Genomic DNA, 24821 nt, shown 5'->3' with positions numbered 1-24821 from the left:
GACAATGCGTGCCCAAAACTTCATTAGCAATTTTAATCTCGCCCCGGTCCTGTGGTTCTGTGATCTCGCCCTGCCTCTAATTCCTTTGTGATATTTTATTACCTTGTGAAGCATTTGATCTCTGTGACCCACACCCTATTCATATTCTCCCTCCCCTTTTGAAAATCACTAATAAAATCTTGCTGGTTTTACGGCTCAGGGGCATCACGGAACCTGCCGACATGGGATATCTCCCCCGGACACCCAGCTTTAAAATTTCTCTCTTTTGTACTCTGTCCCTTTATTTCTCAAACCAGTCGGCACTTAGGGAAAATAGAAAAGAACCTATGTGAAATATCGGGGGTGAATTTCCCTCGATACTGGCAATGTATGTCTACCCTCCTACCTCAAAGATATACTGGCAAACATATGAAATGTCTACACAAAGATCTATGTTGTAGCACTATTTCAAAAGCACAACATTGGAAATAATTCAAATATCTATTGGATCTGGAGAGTGTCTGGTTAAATAAACTTTAGTACATCCTTGTAGTTTAGATATCCTATCATATGAATCATTCCTATTGTTATAAAGTAATCCCTTAAAAATCTCTTCGGAAAAAAGGCAAAAGCAAAATGAAATAAGCGAACCTCACTGTTTATCTGGCTGGCAAGAAACATACTTAAGAGCAGTGACTTTTAAAACAGGGTAATATAATGCTTTGTGGGATGTATAAAAATCAAGTTTAGAGTAACTGTCAACAGGAACCAAGAGTTTTCACATGAGAGGTAAAAGATATAAAAATACAAGTGGTTAAATAAAATCTTAGTAATCCCAAATTTGAATTGAAAATGCCAGTACGAGCTATTTCTCTTAGAAAATTTGCTGTGTCTACCAAATAAGCCCAGAAACACTAATCAACTCAGTAACAATGAATACCCCTTGAGCCCGAGAGACTGAGGCTGCAATGAGCTATGATCATGCCACTGCACTCCAACCTGGGTGACAGAGCAAAACCCCATCTCAAAAAAAAAAAAAAAAAAAAAGTAAAGGGAAATAACAGTGAACATTAATTACTGAACATCAATTGGTGCAATGTCAGAACACATTATTTTTTATCCCTGGCATGTGACCAAAATTACTTTATGAATTTAATTCAATTCCATTAGGAATTGTGTTTTGAAAGGTTAAAAAAAATTACAGAAGTATAAACTTGACAAGGAGATTCAAAACCCTGCCTTGGTGTGGAGGAAGAATATGGTGGAAGTAATTTAACCACATCTCCAAAATGGCAGGACATCCATAGCAAAGTAACTTAAGTTGGAAAATAAAAAAATGAGCAGTATAAGTGTATTTCTTTAGAGACAAAGAGGTGTGCAAAAGCTTAAAAGCAGTAAACTTGGGCTCGGCAGAGTGGCTGATGCCCGTAATCCTAGCACTTTGGAGGCCAATGTACGAGGAGCACTTGAAGCCAGGAGTTTGAGAGCAGCCTGGGCCACTACAAGTGAGACCCCGTCTCTACAAAAAATAAAATTAGGTGGAGTGGTGGTGCTGGCACACGAAGGTAGTTCCAGCTACACAAGAGACAGAGGTGGGAGGATCGCTTGAGCCCAGGAGTTTGAGGCCATCCTGGACAACATAGCGAGATATCGTCTCTTAAGAAAAAAAAAAATGCAGATACATCTCTTTTGCCCAGCAATTTTACACCTAGGAAGTATCCTACAAATATGCTCACATGTGCAAGATACTTAAGAAGAGCCAGAGGTTCCACCAACAGAAAACTGGTTAGGTTTTTAAATGATGGTACAATTTAGTCATAAAAAGAGGCAATTTTGTGTAATGATATGAAAAGATGGACATGATATACTGAGTTAAAAACCAAAATCACCTTGCAGAATTAAGTAGTTGTTATTCAGAAAACAATTTCACAAACACATTTGTAGGGTAAAGCACAGACACATTCATAGTCAAAGGTATAAAAGGACATACACCAACAAAGTCAGGGTACAAATGGTAAATATTCAACAGTTCAAATCTCTAGGCATTACAGGTGGAGTTGTTTTCCTGGTCATTTTATTCACACTCACGGTACATATGAGGTGATTTAGAGTTTGGGTAGTTAACTGTGGTATAAAAAAGAAGATATTCATTTACTGGCAAGGTCTATTACCACCAGAATTTAAGATGACTCACTTCGTCTGTTGAATCAGCAGTCTCTCTCTTCCTACTGTTATGAAAAAAATGTGTTTTTCTAATGAAATTAAGACACAATATTCTCAAGTACAGCATGGGTGAAAATGTTCTACTAAAAACAGTAAAATTCTAAAATCCAATAGATAAATTTCACCAGATAGATTATATACTAAACTATGTTAACCAGTAGAAAATGCTGTTCATTTAGTTAGCAAAGGAATCACCTTATATTTTTCTCCTGATTATTGAAAAAAATAGTTTTTCTAAAGAAATACCATCAATGTGAGGTGACTGTATCCAATGTACCACAATATCTGTACATTCTTCTCTAAGTTTTACATATGCAAAACTACAGTGGTGGTTGATGAGCATTTTCTGAAGTTTGAAACTTAGGATAAAATACCTCTCTGACCACCACCATTTGAGCCCTTAATTGTTCCAAATTAAAATACAGTTAAAGATTAGTAAAATAATAAGTATGTACTTTACCACTGTGCTTTCTGCTTTACAGGTATGTCATTTCATCCTTCTAACAGTTCTGTGAGGGATACTGATATTAAACTCACACTCTTTACATAAGAGACAAGTTCAGAAGCTTGTGCAAGGTCACAAAGAAAGCACCTGTCACAGGCAGAATCATTTTATTTTTTTTTGGACTGTCTCCCAGCTAGAGCACAGTGGTGAGATATGGCTTACTGCAGCCTCCGCCTCCAGGGTTCAAATGATTCTCCTGCCTCAGCCCCCTGGGTAGCTGGGACAACACTGTCTGCCACCATGCCTGGCTAATTTTTGTATTTTTAGTAGAGATGGGGTTTCACCATGTTGTTCAGGCTGGTCTCAAACTCCCGATCTCAAGTGATCTGCCTGCCTCAGCCTCCCAAAGTGCTGGGATTACAGGCATGAGCCACTGTGCCCAACCTAAATGCAGGATTTTAAACTAGGACTCTATTTACCCGAAAGCCAGCACTTTGTAAGCTACTCTTGGTTGGAAAACCTCTTCCTTTAATCTTAAGAATATGAAGACTCTTAGACCAGAATAGGCAAGTTTATATATAGATATACATAAATATAAATTTAATACATATATATTTCAGGGTTTTTTATGGATATAAAACTGCTTTTTATGGGATAGAATAAATAAGATTTTTAACAGAACAGCCAGTGTACCATATGTTTCTTACAACAATGTGTTAGCTGAAGTAGATCCAGCATTTTCACTTCTGGTGATTTATTCTATAAAAAATATGTGCAAAGTGCAAAAGATATGTATAAGATGTTCACTGTATCATTAATGAAGAGGAACATGTCTACAGTGTTTACCATGTGCCTGATGCTGCTTTAAGCACTTCATATTTGAAAGTACCCCTTATTCTCTCAATTTAGGATGCAATATCTTTTAATCTAAACTCTTGCTATTTGCTAATGGCAACCCAGGAAATGGAAAATACACATAATTCCTTGTTATCAGACTCAGCCACCTACTCCTCAATTTGGACAATGAGGGACATGTATTAACTCATATAATCCTCGTAACATCCTTAGGAGATGGGTGGTATCATTAACCCCATTTTACTGATGAGAAGGGTAAAGTTCAGAGGGGTTGAATTAGATGCCCATGATTACATAATTAGTTCATGGGCCATGGAGATGAATTTGATCCAGGCAGCCTGGCTGAAAACTTCACGCTGTTGATGACTCCACTCACTGCTTCTTGTTGTCTACCTGGTGAACAACTGTCATAAAACCAAACATCTACTACTAGAGAGCACAGGATATTAAATTCTAAAAGCCACATAAGGAATAACGAGTATTCACTTACTGACGTGGAAAGGTACATACAATATATTGATTAGGTTCATAAAAGGGAAGCTGCAGAGCTATTGGCATGACTCTACTGACAAACAACTGTGTAGGAAAAAAACATTTGAGGAAATGCAAAAAAAAATACATAAATAGAAATAATATAAATATCAATAAAACTATGAACAGTGGCTGTTATCATACACAATTAGTCTTGTCAGTCTATCTTACACTTTTATGAATATGTGCTGCTTTTATAAACTCACAGTAATTTTAAGAAAAAAAGATACATATAAGAAAGATTAATGGTAATAGTAGTTTATGAATATTTCCCTCCAACTTTCTAAGTTTTCTCTCAAAAGGCATTTATTTCTTTTAAAAAGGAGAGAAATTAAACTTACACTGTTACTGAAATTTTCCATAAGCTTCAAAGTAATGAAATTGTTTTTTATTAAATTAGGAATGGGAGACCAAAAATAGTGGCTCACACCTGTAATCCTAGCACTTTGGAAGGCTATGGTGGGAGGACCATTGGAGACCAATTTAGACAACATGAGACCCCATCTCTACAAAAATTTTTGAGAAAATTAGCCAGGCATGGTTATGCACGCCCGTAGTCCCAGCTACTCAGGAGGCTGAGGCAGGAGGATTGCTTGTGCCCAGGAGATTGAGGCTGCAGTGAGTCATGACTGCACCACTGCAGTGAGACTGTCTCAAAAAAAGGGGGAGGGGGTGGGGTCCATGTGATAAGCTGCCATTCACTGGTCTCTCCTCTGATATGAATGTTGTTGACCATCCACAATCAAGAAAGGTGATGTGGGTTTTAAACTTTGGACAGTTGAAAATAATCTAGTCCTCTTAAACGGTTCTAATTTAGTTCATATAAAGTAAGTTATGAGGCATATGCTAACTGAATCATCTCTATTTGTTGTGTTCTCATCACCCTAACCTGTGAATGTTGGCTCAATTCTTATATTTCTTTTTTTTTTTTTTTCCATCTACACCCATTCCCTTGATGATCTCATTCAATTTCATGGTTTTAAATACCATCTCTGTTGATGACATTTAAGTCTGTACCACCAGGCTGCACTATTCCACTGAACTCTGAATGTTTACCCATTATCTTCACTTATAAAAGCATCTTCACTTATAAGTCTTATAAGCATTTGAAATATGTTGGAAAGGGAATTTCTGACCTCCTCCTTCAACTCCTTCTGTGCTCCTCTCATGGTTTAGTAAACAGGTTTCTTTTAAATGCCTCTCTTTATCCTCACACTCTACACATCTGATTTATGTGCAAAATAACTATGATGTGATGCCTGTGTACCTCTGGCCCCATTCAGTATGATGGCCTAGTATAAGTATATCCTCAATATTAGTATATCCAGGTGAGAAGTTAGGCTTGTCAGTGGTAACTTATATCGTACAGCTTTCTTTTCTTTTCTTTTGAGATGGAGTCTTGCTCTGTTGCCAGGCTGGAATGCAGTGGCACGATCTCAGCTCACTATAACCTCCACCTCCCGGGTTCAAACGATTCTCCTGCCTCAGCCTCCCGAGTAGCTGGGACTACAGGCGTGCACCACCATGCCCAGCTAATTTTTGTATTTTTAGTAGAGACGGGGTTTCTCCATGTTGGCCAGGATGGTCTTGATCTCTTGACCTCGCGATCCACCCGCCTTGGTCTCCCAAAGTGCTGGGATTACAGGCGTGAACCACCACACCCAGCCTCTATCGTACAGGTTTCTAATGATCTAAGTTTTTTCATAAACTTCAAGTGGATTCAAATCATCCTTCTACCAACCTCACTCTTACATACTTGCCTGTATTTGTTCTGAATGAAAGAAAAGGGATGGAACCCCAGCTATCCTAACAATCATTGCACATTATGAATTTATCAATGTTCTACGTCCGCTTGGTATGTGACAGAGGAAAAACACATAAGTACTAGGCAGACAAATCCTACATACACCAAAGACCTATAGGTAAGAAGGACCTATATACTAGCAGCTACTGTCTACTTTTATACCCCAAAAGATCCCAGGGACATTCATGGGTATCATCCTCTGCATGGCATTCTTAAAAGTATTTTAGTAGTACAATCTTTGAAAGTTACTGGTACAGTTAACTGTTTGAAATTTCCTAAAGACAAAATATACTATAGCAAATCAAAAGTTTAGCATGCCATTTGTTAACAATAATAAGGGTCCTCCTCCTTAGATAATAATAACTGTACCGATGAATAATGTTAAAAAGTGGTGATGTTTATGCCAAGCCTTTCAAATGTACAATTAACACTGTTTTCCTAACCACAGCCAACCATATCATTATTGCAAACTATGATTTTGGAAACTAATGAGTCAACCTGTGACCTTAGTTCCACTAGCTGCATCCCCTGAGTAGATGATTAGATAAAACCAACTCAAGCCATGCCTTTCATTAACAAAATGTCATTATATGATACCAGAGGCAAATGATTTCCTGCAGATATTTGTTAGAAACAGTTATAGGGCCCTTTAACGTTGTAAAATAAACACAATATACTGAACATTTTCATTTGTAGATTAGTAAAGAAGTCAGAAATGGCTATATTAAAAAATTTCTTTGTAGCTTTTCTTTTAACTGTCAATAGTTCCTCTAATCTGCTATTACTCAGAAATTAGCTACCAGGTAAAACAATATTCTGTTAAATTTTCATGTAGCTGTCAAAATCCTGCTATCACCTAATATTAAAATACGATTTCAACAAATACTAAACCACTATCACCTAATGATTCTGCTGTGACCATTCTACTTTTCAGAGATCCAATCAAAATTCACACTGTCTGAAGAACTTCAACCATCAGATGATGAACACAAATTCCTTATGAAGGTCAAAAGGAGATGCATTCTTAATTTCAGCAAAACCTTACCTTAAAAAACAAAGGTAGAAGCTGAAGTTGTTCTGTAACTGCTGTAGAAAAGGATCTTCCTGCACTTGCCATCAGCCATTTCAATACTATTTTGAAAACAAAGATGCAGAGTAAGTCTTTACTATCCATTTGCAGACCACAAAGTAGAACAATATTGTAATGTTATTGTCATACAGCCACTCTGACAGCTCTTCGGTGCTATGAAAGAGATCATCTATGTTACTTCATAAATTAGACACTTATTCAGAAGCAGTATAACAGCACCCAAAATAAAATTTAAAACTTCTGTGCATAAAAAGACACTATCCAGAGAGTAGAAAGACAACCCACCGAATACGAGAAAATATTTCTAAATTGTGTATCTGATAAGGGATTGATATTAGAATAAATAAAGAACTAAAACTCAAAAACAACAAAACAATCTAATTCAGAAATGGGCTGGGTACAGTGGCTTATGCCTGTAATTCTAGCACTTTTGGAGGCCAAGGCAGGAGGATCCCTTGAGCTCAGGAGTTCAAGACCAGTCTGGGCAACATATGGAGACCCCTGTCTCTAGAAAATATTTAAAAATTAGCTGGGTGTGGGGTTGCACACCTGTAGTCCCAGCTACTCAGGAGGCTGAGGTGGGAGGATCTCTTGAGCCCCGGAGGTTGAGGCTGCAGTAAGCAGCCTGGATGACAGAGTGAAAGGCAGCAGAGGGGTGGGTAATGAATGACATGAGTAGATATTTCTCCAAACAAGAAATACGAATGGCTAATAAAGATTCTTGAAATATCAGTAATCATTAAGGAAATGCAAACCAAAATCACAAGATACCTCTTCATACCCACTAAGATGGCTATACTTTAAAAAAGCAAGCAAACAGAAAACAAGTGGTGAGAACACGGAACCCTTGTGCATTTGCTGACTGGAATGTAAAATGGTGCAGCTGCTGCAGAGAAGAGTCTGGCAGCTCTTCAAAAACTTAAGCACAGAAATACTACATGGTCTAACAATTCCACTTCTAGGTACACACCCTAAAGAACTGAAAGCAGGAACTCAAACAGGTACTTATACAAACATCAATGTTCAGAGAAGCATTAGTCACAATAGCCAAAGGTGGAAACCCAAATATCCAGCAAACAGATGAATGGGTAACAGATTAATGACACAACATGATTCAGAAATTCACTCATTCAACTTGAAAATACTATGTAACATGAAATAAGCCAGACACAAAAAAGATTTATGATTCAACTTACATGACCTACCTAGAATGGGCAAATTCAGAGATGGAAAGTAAACAGTGGTTACAAAGGATGAGGGGAGGGAAAATGAGGAGCTGTTGTTAAAGGGTACAGAGTTTCAGTTTTGTATGATGAAGAGGATTCTAGAGATAAATGGTGGTGATGGTTGCACAAGGGTGTGAATGTACTTAATGCCACTGAACTGCACACTTAAAAATGGTTAAAATAGTAAATTTTTCATTATGTCTATTTTACCACAATAAAAAAAGTGGTGGAAAAAACTCCACAGGATAATCAAATAAATGTTTTCAATTGAGTTTCTACTAATTTTATCCACTCACTGGTTTTCAAGAGTTTAATGCCCTGAGTTCGTTCATCTTCTTCACCAATTCCATTTTCTTCCATAACATGGTTCTGAATTTCTTCATCCACATCCATGAGAGGTTTCAATTTCTCCAGAATTCGAGCAGTAAACTCAGGGACATGAGGCGATATGGTTGGTGTGGTATTTGGCAAAGATACATCTATCATGAATATGTAGGTCAGCACACTGCAAAATAAAATACTTAATAATAGGAAGAGGTGCCACATAAATAAAAATGAGGTTCAAAAGTTATGACCCAATCAAAGTAAACTGTGCCAAGACAATTCCTGGAGTGGGTCTTAGATTATGCTTGTGTGTAAAAGAAGCCTTATAATTAAGGGGTGTTAACACTTAGGTGTTGTGACTGCTCATCTCTGGCTTCTGAGCACACTGCTGTCATAGTTTACATTCAGGGTGTTTCATCGTTTCCCACGACACAATAGCAAACAATTTGAGAAAGACACCATGAAACCCACTGACAACATAACCAGCATGTATTAGCTATTACAATTTAAAAAAAAACAAAGAACTCGAGAGGTATACCACAGAGAAAACAGTACCTACCTTCCTATTCTTTCTCTGACATTTTTGTAAACCTGGGTGAGTTTGGGTTCCAAGTACTTCAGTAGTCTGTGCAATAGTTCAGGCACTCTCCATTCTTGCTGGGCAAGGCCACCTTGTAGTACATAAAGTCGACTAAAATTAAAGCATCGTAGTGTTATATTGGAGGCCCTTTCTGCCTTTACATATTGACAGTATGGAGAGCCAATATCTGTATTTCACTTAAAGCTTTTTCATTTTCTCACCGAATAAATACTACAATATCCACAACTCAAAATAGCCTCTTTATGAAGATTTTATTTTTCCTATATCATTTTCTCTGTATTTGCATTTCATCTCCACTACTAGACAACTGAAAGAAATACTGACTTAAGAATACTCGCCGACTAATATTTAAACATCAGAATTCAAGTTTTCTCATTAATTAAGTGCTTCTTCTTTTTAATGAAATTATCCATATTACTATTGTCTAACTTTCTACAGCACCATATGCCCCAACCAAGGCAGTTTTTCCTTGAAATGATTACTCTCTCTTTCTATCTTTTTAACAGGAAAAAGTGAAAAATAAGATGTGATGAAGACACAAAAGTACAAAAGACAATTCCAATAAAATATCTGACAGCAAAGAATGCTGACTCTAATTTGTGTTTAAATTGCTCAGGTTGCCTACATCTCACTTACTTGTCCAACTAATAAATAACTCTTATTAAGTATCACATGTTATATGGAACCAGATCACATCACCTTCCAGAAGAAAGTAATTACTTCATCTAGACTTTACAAGTAGAGACCATTCATTTCCATTTATACATACGTTAACACAAAACCTTTTGTGTTAACCTCATAGGTTTTTTAAAAAATTTACCACGCATCTACAAAGGATCCTCCTTCACCACTCAATGGTGATTCCAACAGCAGTTCAAAAAGCCAGTGAAGTTTCCGGGGATCTCTGCTTTCCTGTGTTTAAAATATGATGTAACAGTTAAACAGGGGACATTTATTTATTTATTCTGTAAATAAATCATACTCAGTTATTTAATTTAATTTTATTTTTGAGGCTAGGTCTAACTCTGTTGCCCAGGCTGGAGTGAAGTGGTATGATTACCTCCCAGGCTCAAGTAATCCACCCGCCTCGGCCTCTCAAGTAGCTGGGACCACAGGCATGCGCCACTATGCCTGGCTAATTTTTTATTTTTTGTAGAGACAGTGTATCCCTATGTTGCCCAGGCTGGTCTCCAACTCCTGGCCCCAAGCGATCTTCCTGCCTCAGCCTCCCAAAGTTCTGCGATTAAAGTTGAGAGCTAGTGCACCCAGCCATATTCAATTATTTTAGAAATACTAAAAACATATATAAGTATAGTCGCCACTTGGTATCTGTGGCGGATTGGTTCCAGAACTCCCTTAGGATACCAAAATCCACAGATGTTCAAGTCTCTGAAGAAAATGGTGTAGTATTTACATATAACCTATGCACATCCTCCTGTATACTTCAAATCTTCTCTAGAGTATTTGTAATACCTAATACAATGTAAATGCTATGTAAATAGTTGTTATACTGTATTGTTTAGGGAATAATGACAAGAAAAAAAAATCTGAACAGGTTCACTATAGACACAACCATCCCCCCACCCCCTTCTGAAATATTCTCCATCTCCTCAGGTTGGCTGAAACCACAGATGTAGAACTCATGGACATGGAGGGCTGACTGTACAGAAGAAGAAAATCAAACTAAAACTGATAGGTGACTCAAATTCAAATGTGACTATCGTAGTTCAAGTTAACACTGAGAAAACTGTTGTTAGCTAAATGGATCATCTTCAATCAAAGTACACAAGCTATGGACATATCTGGTATAAAAAATAATACCTATAACTTTGTATTATGTGGCTTTTACTATATGTAAGTGACATTTCCAAATACATGATTGTCACTTAATTTTAGATGCATTACCACAGCAGAGAAGATATAATAATCACTTAAGAGTTACTTCTCAAGACTTATTTGAAAGGCTGAATAGAGCCATCTCCAATTACATAAGATGACAAAAGCATGAACAAACTTTCAAGATGCAAGAAGTGAGTTACCTCACTTAGAATAATAGTCTCTAATCCCACAGAAATAAAAAATAAAAATTTAAAAACAAAACCCAAAACGATTTAAGAAGTGTTATGAGATTTCACACACTTTGAGAGACAGTATCAAATAGTTTGAATAGATCAGTTAGACAAAGAAAGATGTAGGGTAACTTACACAGGATGTTGCTATACAAGCTCCCCAGTCATTATAAGTTTCTACGGTAATATTGGACAGTGCTGTTCTAAGCAGAGGGCACAGAAGCTCCCAAAGCTTCTCCACCTAATCAAAACAAAATATATGGGTAAGAGTTAATGACACTCAGTATTTTTCTTCAAATATCTTTCTTTGCCTGGAAATGTATACACATACAGATATATCATTTAAATTATTTTTGAGACATGGTCTCATGCTATTGCCCAGGCTGGAGTGCAGTGGCACGATCATACCTCGACGTCGCCTTAGGCTTCCGAGCTCAAGTGATCCACTCGCTTCAGCCTTCCAAGGAGCATGGACTATAGGTGTGTGCCACTATGCCCTGCAATTTTTTTATTTTTTGTAAAAACAGGATCTTGCTATGTTGCCCAGGCTGCTCTTGAACTCCTAGTCTCAAGCAATCCTCTCACCTTGGCCTCCCAAAGTGCTGGAATTATAGGCATGAGCTAGCATGCCTGGCCCTAATCATTTTTTAGAGCAACCAAATAATCCAGCAAAGTACATTATCACCATACATATCCAGGTATAGGTGAAATTTTTTCCCAAAAAATATTCAGAAAAGAGTAAATACTTTGCATGGCTCTTTAACAAATATCTCTTGGCTGGGTGCAGTGGATCCTGCCTGTAATCCGAGAACTTTGGGAGGCCAAGGCAGGGGGATCACTTGAGATCAGGAGTTAGAGACCAACCTGGCCACATGGCGAAACCATGTCTCTACAAAAAAAAATAAAAATTAGCTGAGCATAGTGGCACATGCCTGTAATCCCAACTACTCGGGAGGCTGAGGCAATAGAATTGCTTGAACCTGGGAGACAGAGGTTGCAGTGAGCCGAGATCATCCCACTGCACTCCAGCCTAAGCAACAGAGTGAGACTCCATCTAAAAAAACAAAACAAAACAAAACAAAACAAATATCTCATACGACTGATAAGTGTTCTTAAAAATCTTGTATAATAGTACGCTAGGCTAAACAAAACCTCAATCAAGTTTTCCATGTTTATCAAGATCATTTGATTAAACCTTAAAGCAAGAGGCAATGACATTTTAATTTAATTTAGTAATCAGCCTGAGATATAATCTTCAAATTCCAAGTTTGGGATAAACAGCCCTTAAAAACGTGTACAGTTGTACAGAGACTGCATTTACATACACAGATTTTCTCATAGGTTAATGAGCATACAAATCACCTTGAGGTCTTGATAAAATGCAGACTGATTCATCTCAAGTGCGCCTGAGATCTTACTTTCCTAAAAACCTCCCAAGTGCTACCCCTGGTGCAGGTCCATGGACTGTATTTTAGTTAAAAAGGACATACGTTGATTTCATCATTACACATTGTGTGCATGTATCAAAATATCACATGTACGCCATAAACATGAACAGTCACTATTATTAATTTTTTAAGTTCCTAAAAAAAATTTGAATTTTTTTTTTTAAAAGAATGAATGAAGGCCAGGCACAGTAGCTAACACCTGTAATCCCAGCACTTTGGGAGGGTAAGGTAGGCGGAGTTCGAGAGCCAGGAGTTCGAGACCAGCCTGGCCACATGGAGAAACCCTGCCTCTATTAAAAATACAAAAATTAGCCTGACAAGGTGGCGCATGCCTGTAACCCCAGCTACTGAGGTGGCTGAGGCATTGCTTGAACCCAGGGAGCAGAGGTTGCAGTGAGCAATGATCACACCACTGTACTCCAGCCTGGGCGACAGACTAAGACTGTCCAGAAAAAAAGAAAAAGAAGAAAGACAGACAAGGAAGATGGACGGATGGATGGATGGATGGAAGGACAGACGGAGGAAGGAAGGACGGAAGGAAGGAAGGAAGGAAGGAATTTTTCAATCAGCAGGAATGGTTTGAGACAAAATTTCCAGTGGCAGCACTGTTTTGATTTTATCAAAAAAAGCTTTATCTCAAAGAACATATAGGGATACGAATTATGTTTTGCAAAACAGGTAACTCAAGAGTGGCTTTAGTAGAAGATGGCCAAATAGGAACAGTTCGGTCTACAGCTCCCAGTGTGAGTGATGCAGAAGACAGGTGATTTCTGCATTTCCATCTGAGGTACTGAGTTCATCTCACTAGGGAGTGCCAGACAGTGGGTGCAGGACAGTGGGTGCAGTGCACAGTGTGCGAGCCAAAGCAGGGTGAGGCATTGCCTCACTCGGGAAGTGCAAGGGGTCAGGGAGTTCCCTTTCCTAGTCAAAGAAAGGGGTGACAGACAGCACCTGGAAAATCGGGTCACTCCCACCCTAATACTGCGCTTTTCCAACAGGCTTAAAAAACGGCACACCAGGAGATTATATCCCGCACCTGGCTCAGAGGGTCCTACACCCACGGAGTCTCACTGATTGCTAGCACAGCAGTCTGAGATCAAACTGCAAGGCAGCAGGGAGGCTGGGGGAGGGGCGCCTGCCATTGCCTAGGCTTGATTAGGTAAACAAAAGCAGCTGGGAAGCTCGAACTGGGTGGAGCCCACCACAGCTCAAGGAGGCCTGCCTGCCTCTGTAGGCTCCACCTCTGAGGGCAGGGCACAGACAAACAAAAAGACAGCAGTAACCTCTGCAGACTTAAATGTCCCTGTCTGACAGCTTTGAAGAGAGCAGTGGTTCTCTCAGCATGCAGCTGGAGATCTGAGAACCGGTAGACTGCCTCCTCAAGTGGGTCCCTGACCCCTGACCCCTAAGCAGCCTAACTGGGAGGCACCCCCCAGTATGGGCAGACTGACACCTCACACGGCTGGGTACTCCTCTGAGACAAAACTTCCAGAGGAACGATCAGGCAGCAGCATTTGCGGTTCACCAAGATCCGCTGTTCTACAGCCACCGCTGTTCTGCAGCCACCACTGCTGATACCCAGGCAAACAGGGTCTGGAGTGGACCACTAGCAAACTCCAACAGACCTGCAGCTGAGGTTCCTGTCTGTTAGAAGGAAAACTAACAAACAGAAAGGACATCCACACCAAAAACCCTTCTGTACGTCACCATCATCAAAGACCAAAAGTAGATAAAATCACAAAGACGGGGGAAAAAACAGAGCAGAAAAACTGGAAACAATAAAAAGCAAAGCGCCTCTCCTCCTCCAAAGGAACGCAGCTCCTCACCAGCAACGGAACAAAGCTGGATGGAGAATGACTTCGATGAGTTGAGAGAAGAAGGCTTCAGTCAATCAAACTACTCTGAGCCACAGGAGGAAACTCAAACCAATGGCAAAGAAGTTAAAAACTGTGAAAAAAAAAATTAGACGAATGGATAACTAGAATAACCAATGCAGAGAAGTCCTTAAAGGAGCTGATGGAGCTGAAAGCCAAGGCTCGAGAACTACGTGAAGAATGCAGAAGCCTCAGGAGCCAATGCGATCAACTGGAAGAAAGGGTATCAGTGATGGAAGACGAAATGAATGAAATGAAGCGAGAAGGGAAGTTTAGAAAAAAAGAATAAAAAGAAACGAACGAAGCCTCCAAGAAACACAGGACTATGTGAAAAGACCAAATCTACGTCTGACTGGTGTACCTGAAAGTCATGGGGAGAATGGAACCAAGTTGGAAAACACTCTGCAGGATATTATCCAAGAGAACTTCCCCAATCTAGCAAGGCAGGCCAACATTCAGATTCAGCCAACATTCAGATTCAGGAAATACAGAGAACGCCACAAAGATACTCCTCGAGAAGAGCAACTCCAAGACACATAATTGTCAGATTCACCAAAGTTGAAATGAAGGAAAAAATGTTAAGGGCAGCCAGAGAGAAACGTCGGGTTACCCACAAAGGGAAGCCCATCAGACTAACAGCTGATTTCTCGGCAGAAACTCTACAAGCCAGAAGACAGTGGGGGCCAATATTCAACATTCTTAAAGAAAAGAATTTTCAATCCAGAATTTCATATCCAGCCAAACTAAGCTTCATAAGTGAAAGAGAAATAAAATACTTTACAGACAAGCAAATGCTGAGAGATTCTGTCACCACCAGGCCTGCCCTACAAGAGCTCCTGAAGGAAGCACTAAACATGGAAAGGAACAACCGGTACCAGCCACTGCAAAAACATGCCAAAACGTAAAGACCATCAAGGCTAGGAAGAAACTGCATCAACTAATGAGCAAAATAACCAGCTAACATCATAAAGACAGGAGCAAATTCACACATAACAATATTAACTTTAAATGTAAATGGGCTAAATGCTCCAATTAAAAGACACAGACTGGCAAATTGGATAAAGAGTCAAGACCCATCAGTGTGCTGTATTCAGGAAACCCATCTCATGTGCAGAGACACACATAGGCTCAAAATAAAGGGATGGAGGAAGATCTATCAAGCAAATGGAAAACAAAAAAAGGCAGGGGTTGCAATCCTAGTCTCTGATAAAACAGACTTTAAACCAACAAAGATCAAGGCCGGGCGCGGTGGCTCACGCTTGTAATCCCAGCACTTTGGGAGGCCGAGGCGGGCGGATCACGAGGTCAGGAGATCGAGACCACGATGAAACCCCGTCTCTAGTAAAAATACAAAAAAATTAGCCGGGCGTGGTGGCGGGCGCCTGTAGTCCCAGCTACTCGGAGAGGCTGAGGCAGGAGAATGGCGTGAACCCAGGAGGCGGAGCTTGCAGTGAGCCGAGATTGTGCCACTGCACTCCAGCCTGGGCGACAGAGCGAGACTCCGTCTCGAGAAAAAAAAAAAAAAAAAAAAAAAAACCAACAAAGATCAAAAGAGACAAAGAAGGCCATTACATAATGGTAAAGGGATCAATTCAACAAGAAGAGCTAACTATCCTAAATATATATGCACCCAACACAGGAGCACCCAGATTCATAAAGCAAGTCCTTAGTGACCTACAAAGAGACTTCGACTCCCACACAATAATAATGGGAGACTTTAACACCCCACTGTCAACATTAGACAGATCAACGAGACAGAAAGTTAACAAGGATACCCAGGAATTGAACTCAGCTCTGCACCAAGCGGACCTAATAGACATCTACAGAACTCTCCACCCCAAATCAACAGAATATACATTCTTTTCAGCACCACACCACACCTATTCCAAAATTGACCACATAGTTGGAAGTAAAGCTCTCCTCAGAAAATGTAAAAGAACAGAAATTACAACAAACTGTCTCTCAGACCACAGTGCAATCAAACTAGAACTCAGGATTAAGAAACTCACTGAAAACCCCTCAACTACATGGAAATTGAACAACCTGCTCCTGATTGACTAATGGGTACATAACGAAATGAAGGCAGAAATAAAGATGTTCTTTGAAACCAACGAGAACAAAGACACAACATACCAGAATCTCTGGGACACGTTCAAAGCAGTGTGTAGAGGGAAATTTATAGCACTAAATGCCCACAAGAGAAAGCAGGAAAGATCCAAAATTGACACCCTAACGTCACAATGAAAAGAACTAGAAAAGCAAGAGCAAACACATTCAAAAACTAGCAGAAGGCAAGAAATAACTAAAATGAGAGCAGAACTGAAGGAGATAGAGATACAAAAAAACCCTTCAAAAAATTAATGAATCCAGGAGCTGGTTTTTTGAAAAGATCAACAAAATCAATAGACCGCTAGCAAGACTAATAAAGAAGAAAAGAGAGAAGAATCAAATAGACACAATAAAAAATGATAAAGGGGATATCACCACCGATTCCACAGAAATATAAACTACCACCAGAGAATATGACAAACCCCTCTATGCAAATAAACTAGAAAATCTAGAAGAAATGGATAAATTCCTCAACACATACATCCTCCCAAGACTAAACCAGGAAGAAGTTGAATCTCCAAACAGACCAATAACAGACTCTGAAATTGTGGCAATAATCAATAGCTTACCAACCAAAAAGAGTCCAGGACCTGATGGATTCACAGCCGAATTCTACCAGAGGTACAAGGAGGAGCTGGTACCATTCCTTCTGAAACTATTCCAATTGATAGAAAAAGAGGGAATCCTCCCTAACCCATCTGATGAGGCCAGCATCATCCTAATACCAAAGCCTGGCAGAGACACAACCAAAAAAGAGAATTTCAGACCAATATCCTTGATGAACATTGATGCAAAAATCCTCAATAAAATACTGGCAAACTGAATCCAGCAGCACATAAGCTTATCCACCATCATCAAGTGGGCTTCATCCTTGGGATGCAAGGCTGGTTCAACATATGCAAATCAATAAATGTAATCCAGCATATAAACAGAACCAAAGACAAAAACCACATGATTATCTCAATAGATGCAGAAAAGGCCTTTGACAAAATTCAACAATGCTTCATGCTAAAAACTCTTAATAAATTAGGTATTGATGGGACATATCTCAAAATAATAAGAGCTATCTGTGACAAACCCACAGCCAATATCATACTGAATGGGCAAAAACTGGAAGCATTCCCTTTGAAAACTGGCACAAGACAAGGATGCCCTCTCTCACCACTGCTATTCAACATAGTGTTGGAAGTTCTGGCCAGGGCAATCAGGCAGGAGAAGGAAATAAAGGGTATTCAATTAGGAAAAGAGGAAGTCAAATTGTCCCTGTTTGCAGATGACATGATTGTATATCTAGAAAACCCCATTGTCTCAGCCCAAAATCTCCTCAAGCTGATAACCAACTTCAGCAAAGTCTCAGGATACAAAATCAATGTACAAAAATCACAAGCATTCTTATACACCAATAACAGACAGAGAGCCAAATCATGAGTGAACTCCCATTCACAATTGCTTCAAAGAGAATAAAATACCTAGGAATCCAACTTACAAGGGATGTGAAGGACCTCTTCAAGGAGAACTACAAACCACTGCTCAATGAAATAAAAGAGGATACAAACAAATGGAAGAACATGCCATGCTCATGGGTAGGAAGAATCAATATCATGAAAATGGCCATACTGCCCAAGGTAATTTATAGATTCAATGCCATCCCCATCAAGCTACCAATGACTTTCTTCACAGAATTGGAAAAAACTACTTTAAAGCTCATATGGAACCAAAAAAGAGCCTGCATTGCCAAGTCAATTCTAAGCCAAAAGAACAAAGCCGGAGGCATCACGCTACCTGACTTCAAACTATACTACAAGGCTACAGTAACCAAAACAGTATGGTACTGGTACCAAAAGAGAGATACAGATCAATGGAATGGAACACAGCCCTCAGAAATAATGCCACATATCTACAACCATCTGATCTTTGACAAACCTGACAAAAACAAGAAATGGGGAAAGGATTCCCTATTTAATAAATAGTGCTGGGAAAATTGGCTAGCCATATGTAGAAAGCTGAAACTGGATCCCTTCCTTACACCTTATACAAAAATTAATTCAAGATGGATTAAAGACTTAAATGTTAGACCTAAAACCATAAGAACCCTAGAAGAAAACCTAGGCAATACCATCCAAGACATAGGCATGGGCAAGGACTTCATGTGTAAAACATCAAAAGCAATGGCAACGAAAGCCAAAATTGACAAATGGGATCTAATTAAACTAAAGAGCTTCTGCACAGCAAAAGAAACTACCTTCAGAGTGAACAGGCAACCTACAGAATGGGAGAAAATTTTTACAACCTACTCATCTGACAAAGGGCTAATATCCAGAATCTACAATGAACTCAAACAAATTTACAAGAAAAAAACAAACAACCCCATCAACAAGTGGGCAAAGGATATGAACAGACACTTCTCAAAAGAAGACATTTATGCAGCCAAAAAACACATGAAAAAATGCTCATCATCACTGGCCATGAGAGAAATGCAAATCAAAACCACAATGAGATACCATCTCACACCAGTTAGAATGGTGATCATTAAAATATCAGGAAATAACAGGTGCTGGAGAGGATGTGGAGAAATAGGAACACTTTTACACTGTTGGTGGGACTGGAAACTAGTTCAACCATTGTGGAAGTCAGTGTGGCGATTCCTCAGGGATCTAGAACTAGAAATACCATTTGACCCAGCCATCCCATTACTGGGTATATACCCAAAGGATTATAAATCATGCTGCTATAAAGACACATGCACACATATGTTTATTGCAGCACTATCCACAATAGCAAAGACTTGGAACCAAGCCAAATGTCCAACAATGATAGACTGGATTAAGAAAATGTGGCACATATGCACCATGGAATACTATGCAGCCATAAAAAATGAAGATGTCCCTTTGTAGGGACATGGATGAAACTGGAAACCATCATTCTCAGCAAACTATCGCAAGGACAAAAAACCAAACACTGCATGTTCTCACTCATAGGTGGGAATTGAACAATGAGAACACACGGATACAGGAAGGGGAACATCACATTCCGGGGACTGTTGTGAGGTGGGGGGAGGGGAGAGCATTAGGAGATATACCTAATGCTAAATGACGAGTTAATGGGTGCAGCACACCAACATGGCCCATGTATACATATGTAACAAACCTGCACATTGTGCACATGTACCCTAAAACCTAAAGTATAATATTAAAAAAAAAAAAAGGAGTGGCTTTAGTAATGTAACAGATGTTAAGAATACATGTGACATTTTAAAATAAAATTGTTTCTTGTAAGCAAAAGTGTTTGCAGTCCTCCTAAAAGTTGACCAAAAAACCCTATTTGTGTCATCTCTTTGACAAAATAGTGGTCTACCTTATGTTCAGCTGGTCCTGACATTTGACCAGGTTATTTTTAGTCTGGTGTATTTTGCTCACGAACTAACCTTAAAGGCAGGTGTGTGAAAACTAAATCTTACAATTAAAAAGAGGGATACTCTAAAAGGGAGAGTCAAACTCCAACTGTCTAGAAGACTGGGCAAGTAATATAAATGATAAGGAGGCTAAGAGAAAGGACTTAATGAGAAGCTGGAATGGCTTAATGAAGGGAGAAGCACACTTGCACCATCAGCAGAGTGACACAGTGCAATAATGTAGGACCAGTGTTCCAGGATCTTCCTCTTTTTCCAGAAACTGGAATTCCTTTTTCCTTTTTTTAAATTTTTCCCCCCAATGTGGATAAAAACTTCAAAAATTTAAAGATAGTAAATGTTCCTAGAGACCATTAGGCTGTAATCTGTAATCAAAAGCAATGTCTACGTATCGGCATATTTCATATCACTGAACATTTCATATTTTAATTATCAGTATCTAATGTGTTGGGAATTGCCACTAAAATGGGTAACATAGCTTTAACAGGAAATGTTCTGTACAAATATTAATACGTCACCTTTTCAAATGTCCAATGCTTAGAACCTCTGATTAAACCAGCTATAATTTCTGCAACACATCGCTGGGTGCTTTCATGTGAATCTGCAACCAAACGTTCTAAATGGGGCTTCAGAACTGGCAGGAAGGCATCATCAAAATTCCTGAATATACCCTTTAAAAGAAAGACCGTTCTTCAGTACTCAAATGACTATCATCTCAATTATAATTTTGCTTGTAATTATTCTGTACATTACTAATGTGCTTAAAAACTCCACGCACACTCCCCTTTAGAACTGTTTTAACAATTCCAGTAAGTTAAAATAGTAAGAACACTGTCATTTTAAATATCACATTAAAATGTAACCAACGAAACAAACATTAATAATCTCTCTAAGTATCACACCTCAAAAAAAGCAACTAAACATAAAAAACGCATATAGTTTTGGGTATTTTTTTCCTTCTAATGCCAATTACAACAAACATTAAAGACAAATACAGTCATCCCTTGGTGTATGTGGGGGTCTGGTTTCAAGATCCCCACCCCAAAATACCAAAATGTTCAAGTCCATTACATAAGATGGTATTGTATTTGCATATAACCTATATATATTGTATATTTTAAATCATCTTAAGAGTACTTTTAGGACCTAATACAACGTTTACTAATTGTATTATATATTAATGCTATGTCAATACTTGTTGTAATGTCTTGTTTAGGGAATAATGACAACAAAAGTCTGTACATGTTCAGTGTAAATTCCAGTGCCGTTTTAGATCAAGGCAGATGGCTAGCTTTGATCAAATATTTATAAGTTATGAACCTACAAACTGAATAGTTACTAAGCATTATAAAGAGGATACGTAAACAATATAGTTACCTTAAAGAGACAAAAACGTCGTGGATTAAACTTATCTTTTCCTTTTCTGTCTTCTAATGATAGAAAAGTAATTAACTGTTCAACAAATTTAGGATCAGAAAAATGATCAAATATAATCTGTTCTGCCTATAAAGTTAAAAAAAGAACAATATTCAGCGTTTAAAATCCACTTAAAAACATGATTCTGAAAAAGTTAAAATTAAAAAGATTTTGATAGTCAAAAGCAGGCTGTATTTTTGTTTCAATGAATTCTTAGTTCTCACAGACTACAGTGATTTCTAAAACCAAGTATCTCCCTCTAAAAATGCTAAAACAGTAAGTTTTCCTTCAGATTCTCAAGTTTGAATCCTATTTCTCACACTGTGAATTAAAAATCAACAAACGTTCTGCTGGGGAAATGAAGACTGAAAGCCACTGTGACACCTGTGTGCAATTTGTTAAAATCCCCAAAACTATAAATCAAGCCCCAACAAATCACTTTCATTTTACATAACACCAGAAGTTAAAAGGCCAACTGTTCAGAATCAGAAAAAGTTACAATACCATTAACTCGAGGAATAAATACATAAACTTAAAAACCCTTTGTCAACTTTCTTTTGTTTCTTTTCTTTTTTTGGGACAGGGTCTCACTCTGTCACCCAGGCTGGAGTGCAGTGGTGCAATCATGGCTCAGTGCAGTCTTGCCTTCCTCGGGTCGGGTAATTTTCCCACCTTAGCCTCCCAAGTAGCTGGGACTACAGGTGTGCGCCACTACGCCCAGCTAATTTTGTAGAGACAAGGTTTTGCCATGTTGCTCAGGATGGTCTCAAACTCCTGGGTTCAAGTGATCCACTTGCCTCAGACTCCCAAAGTGTTGGGATTACAGGCATGTGCCATGGCTCCCAGCCAAGTCAACTTTCAAAGTGAAGTAAATTAAATGAAGTTCAAGGAGTTTTAACTGAAATCTACCAACATGTATTTACGGAGTACCCATAATTTATATGCAACAGAAAACTAAAAATCAGTCATTAACTTTTCCTTCAAAACGCTTGTATCGGAACTGATACAAGAAATGAGGAGCAAACTACATAAAGCAGCAGCCAAGGGAGTGGTGAATGGGATAGTAACTCAGTCTTAGATACATCAACATCTATGTCAACTGGCAGTAGTATAAAGGGGTTGGGGAGAATGGATTACATAGTCACCAATATTTATGCAGTGCTATACTGAAAAACACAAATTGTATTAAGAAAAAAAAGAAAAAGAAGAACTGAAGTGAAGTTGAGATAAATCAGTGGCCCAAAATAAGATGCATTTGAACCATGGTGAAATGGAATGCTTACCTCTGTCATATCCTCCCTGCTTCTGCCAAGCTTAGGCTGCTCTTCCACACCAGCATAAACAACCATATTCCTATATAGTAAGAGTTCATATTTATCATACGCATAGAAAAAAATATTAGAGCTTCATGGATAGAAAGCATTAGAAGGCACTTTTAATGAACTCTAACTAGATGCTAAGTTTGGGGAGATGAGTACAGCAGTAACAGTCTAGGCCTTAAAAATCTGTCAGATCACTGTGTCCTAATGACAAATGGAGTTAATAAGGAGAGAAAAATATGTATTTCTCTGGGCTGGTTTAGGCATGTGTATTATTAATACGTAGGAATATAATTTAGAGCAGCTATTAATAACCTCCTTAGCCAAATAACCATGCGATTCAGAAAGGCTAAGGGTTTTTGTACAAGGAAAGAGGCAGGAATGAGGCATAGCATTGGCAGGAGCAAAAGAAAGAGAGGACTAGGGAAGGGGAAAGATAAAAGAACCTTCAAGTGCCTCTGAACCTCCCCAGAAACCAAAATATGATAAAACAGTTATATCAAAGGCATTTAATGATAAGGTGCGCAGTAAGTTACTTACTTTGGCCAGGTGTAGTATCCCCAGTGAGTTTTTTCCACAAAGCAACTTGACTCCCATTCTTTTTTAGTTCTTGGTATAGTTTTGCTATCATAATGCAACCAATGATTATCAGGCCTATCACCAGCAATAATTTGGGTGGGTTTAGGACATCCACCTAAGGAAAAGACAATCACATTTGATGAATTTAAAAATATTCGCCCAACAGTTATTATCAAATTTCAATCAACAGTACCAGTGTAACTTTGTCTTCACAAAACGGCACTATTAAAATAACATTAAGATAACATATATATGAGCAACTGGGGGCACATTTCAAAACAGAGAAGATGGGATTATCTACTAATTGTGTTGAATCAGTTATTTTGGGGGAGAGATCAAGTATGAAACATGCTTCATTCCTTTTACCAAAATTAAAAGGATTAATTTTGTTTAAACTATTTAGATTTGAAATAATAATTTCAGCCTTACAGAGCTCAAAAAATTCCCACATCTTTTACTGAGACACCCAAATTTTGACATTTTACCATGCATACTTTGATATTCTCTCTCTCCACACATACTTGCTTATCTAAACTATGAGTATAAACTGTAGACATTATCTCAAATAATCAAAATACAATTCTCAAAAAAGCTTACATTAATACAGTAAAATTATTTCATTAACAGACTTTACTCAAATTTTGACAGTTGTCCCAGTGAATGTACTTTATATGAAAAAAATTAAAACATTTTCTTCTGGACTATAATCCAATCCAGGATTAAACACTGCATTAAAGGAAACTAAAGATACCATACAATTTAAATGCAATGTTTTAATCCTGGATTGGAGACCAGAAAAAAATGTTTTTTCCTTCTGAAAAATTGTGGTAATACGTGAGCCGAGATCGCGCCACTGCACTCCAGCCTGGGCGACAGTGAGACTCCGTCTCAAAAAAAAAAAAAAAATTGTGGTAATACAATAAGGTATGAGGAAGAAAATTCACCTTGTCCCTAATCCCACCACCCAAAGAGAAACTTTTAACAAATTAATAACAGCAATTTAAGTCTTTGAAATACAGTTGATAAAATAATTAGTATAATTGCTTAGTGGGTGAGATAAATATGAAGGCAGAAGGAGTCAATCTATTTTTGTAAATAGTTATCACTAGCTTTTACTAAGTCAACTGTTTCCTTCATGTTATTTATATTTTGTGTTAATATCCATAGAACAATATTTGAGGTCAAGAACTAGAATTGGTACATGTCAAGAAAATTTTCTGAGTTTTATTGGAAAGCACTATTAATTACTTCTGGTAGTACTCACTGATTTCACAGGGGTTAATGGTCAGCTTTTTGTGGGTTCTTTTTAGCTGTTTAAGGATACCAGCAACAGCTGAGATAGCCATCTAGAAAAGAAAAAAGGTACACATTCACAAAAAAAAGTTTAAATCATTTAACTGGCTGCCTGCTTTACTCAAAGCAGAAGTGGATTCTGTTTCTTTAAAAAAACACCTCACCGAGGCCGGGCATGGTGGCTCAAGCCTGTAATCCCAGCACTTTGGGAGGCCGAGGCGGGCGGA

The 24821-nt window shown here is 38.4% G+C and overlaps 1 protein-coding gene across 11 annotated transcripts in view; it reads right to left on the bottom strand.

Moving 5' to 3' along the window:
- PSME4 (proteasome activator subunit 4) overlaps positions 1-24821 on the bottom strand; it is a 133304-nt gene that overhangs the window by 31539 nt on the left and 76944 nt on the right. For all 11 annotated transcript variants that reach the window (XM_055240427.2, XM_055240426.2, XM_055240429.2 and 8 more), the window contains 10 exons: positions 24566-24647; positions 23263-23416; positions 22687-22756; positions 21365-21490; positions 20506-20658; positions 11284-11388; positions 9899-9990; positions 9037-9168; positions 8450-8658; positions 6883-6968 (listed from right to left, as the gene is read on the bottom strand). In XM_055240427.2, the coding sequence (XP_055096402.1) occupies positions 6883-6968; positions 8450-8658; positions 9037-9168; positions 9899-9990; positions 11284-11388; positions 20506-20658; positions 21365-21490; positions 22687-22756; positions 23263-23416; positions 24566-24647 (1209 nt within the window). The remainder of the gene's footprint in view (positions 1-6882; positions 6969-8449; positions 8659-9036; positions 9169-9898; positions 9991-11283; positions 11389-20505; positions 20659-21364; positions 21491-22686; positions 22757-23262; positions 23417-24565; positions 24648-24821) is intronic.

The sequence above is a fragment of the Symphalangus syndactylus genome, chromosome 14 (genome assembly GCF_028878055.3).
Source record: "Symphalangus syndactylus isolate Jambi chromosome 14, NHGRI_mSymSyn1-v2.1_pri, whole genome shotgun sequence".
In the NCBI taxonomy this organism is placed as follows: Eukaryota; Metazoa; Chordata; class Mammalia; order Primates; family Hylobatidae; genus Symphalangus; species Symphalangus syndactylus.
Note: the sequence above shows the minus strand (reverse complement) of the source record. Positions and strands in the feature narration are given on the sequence as shown.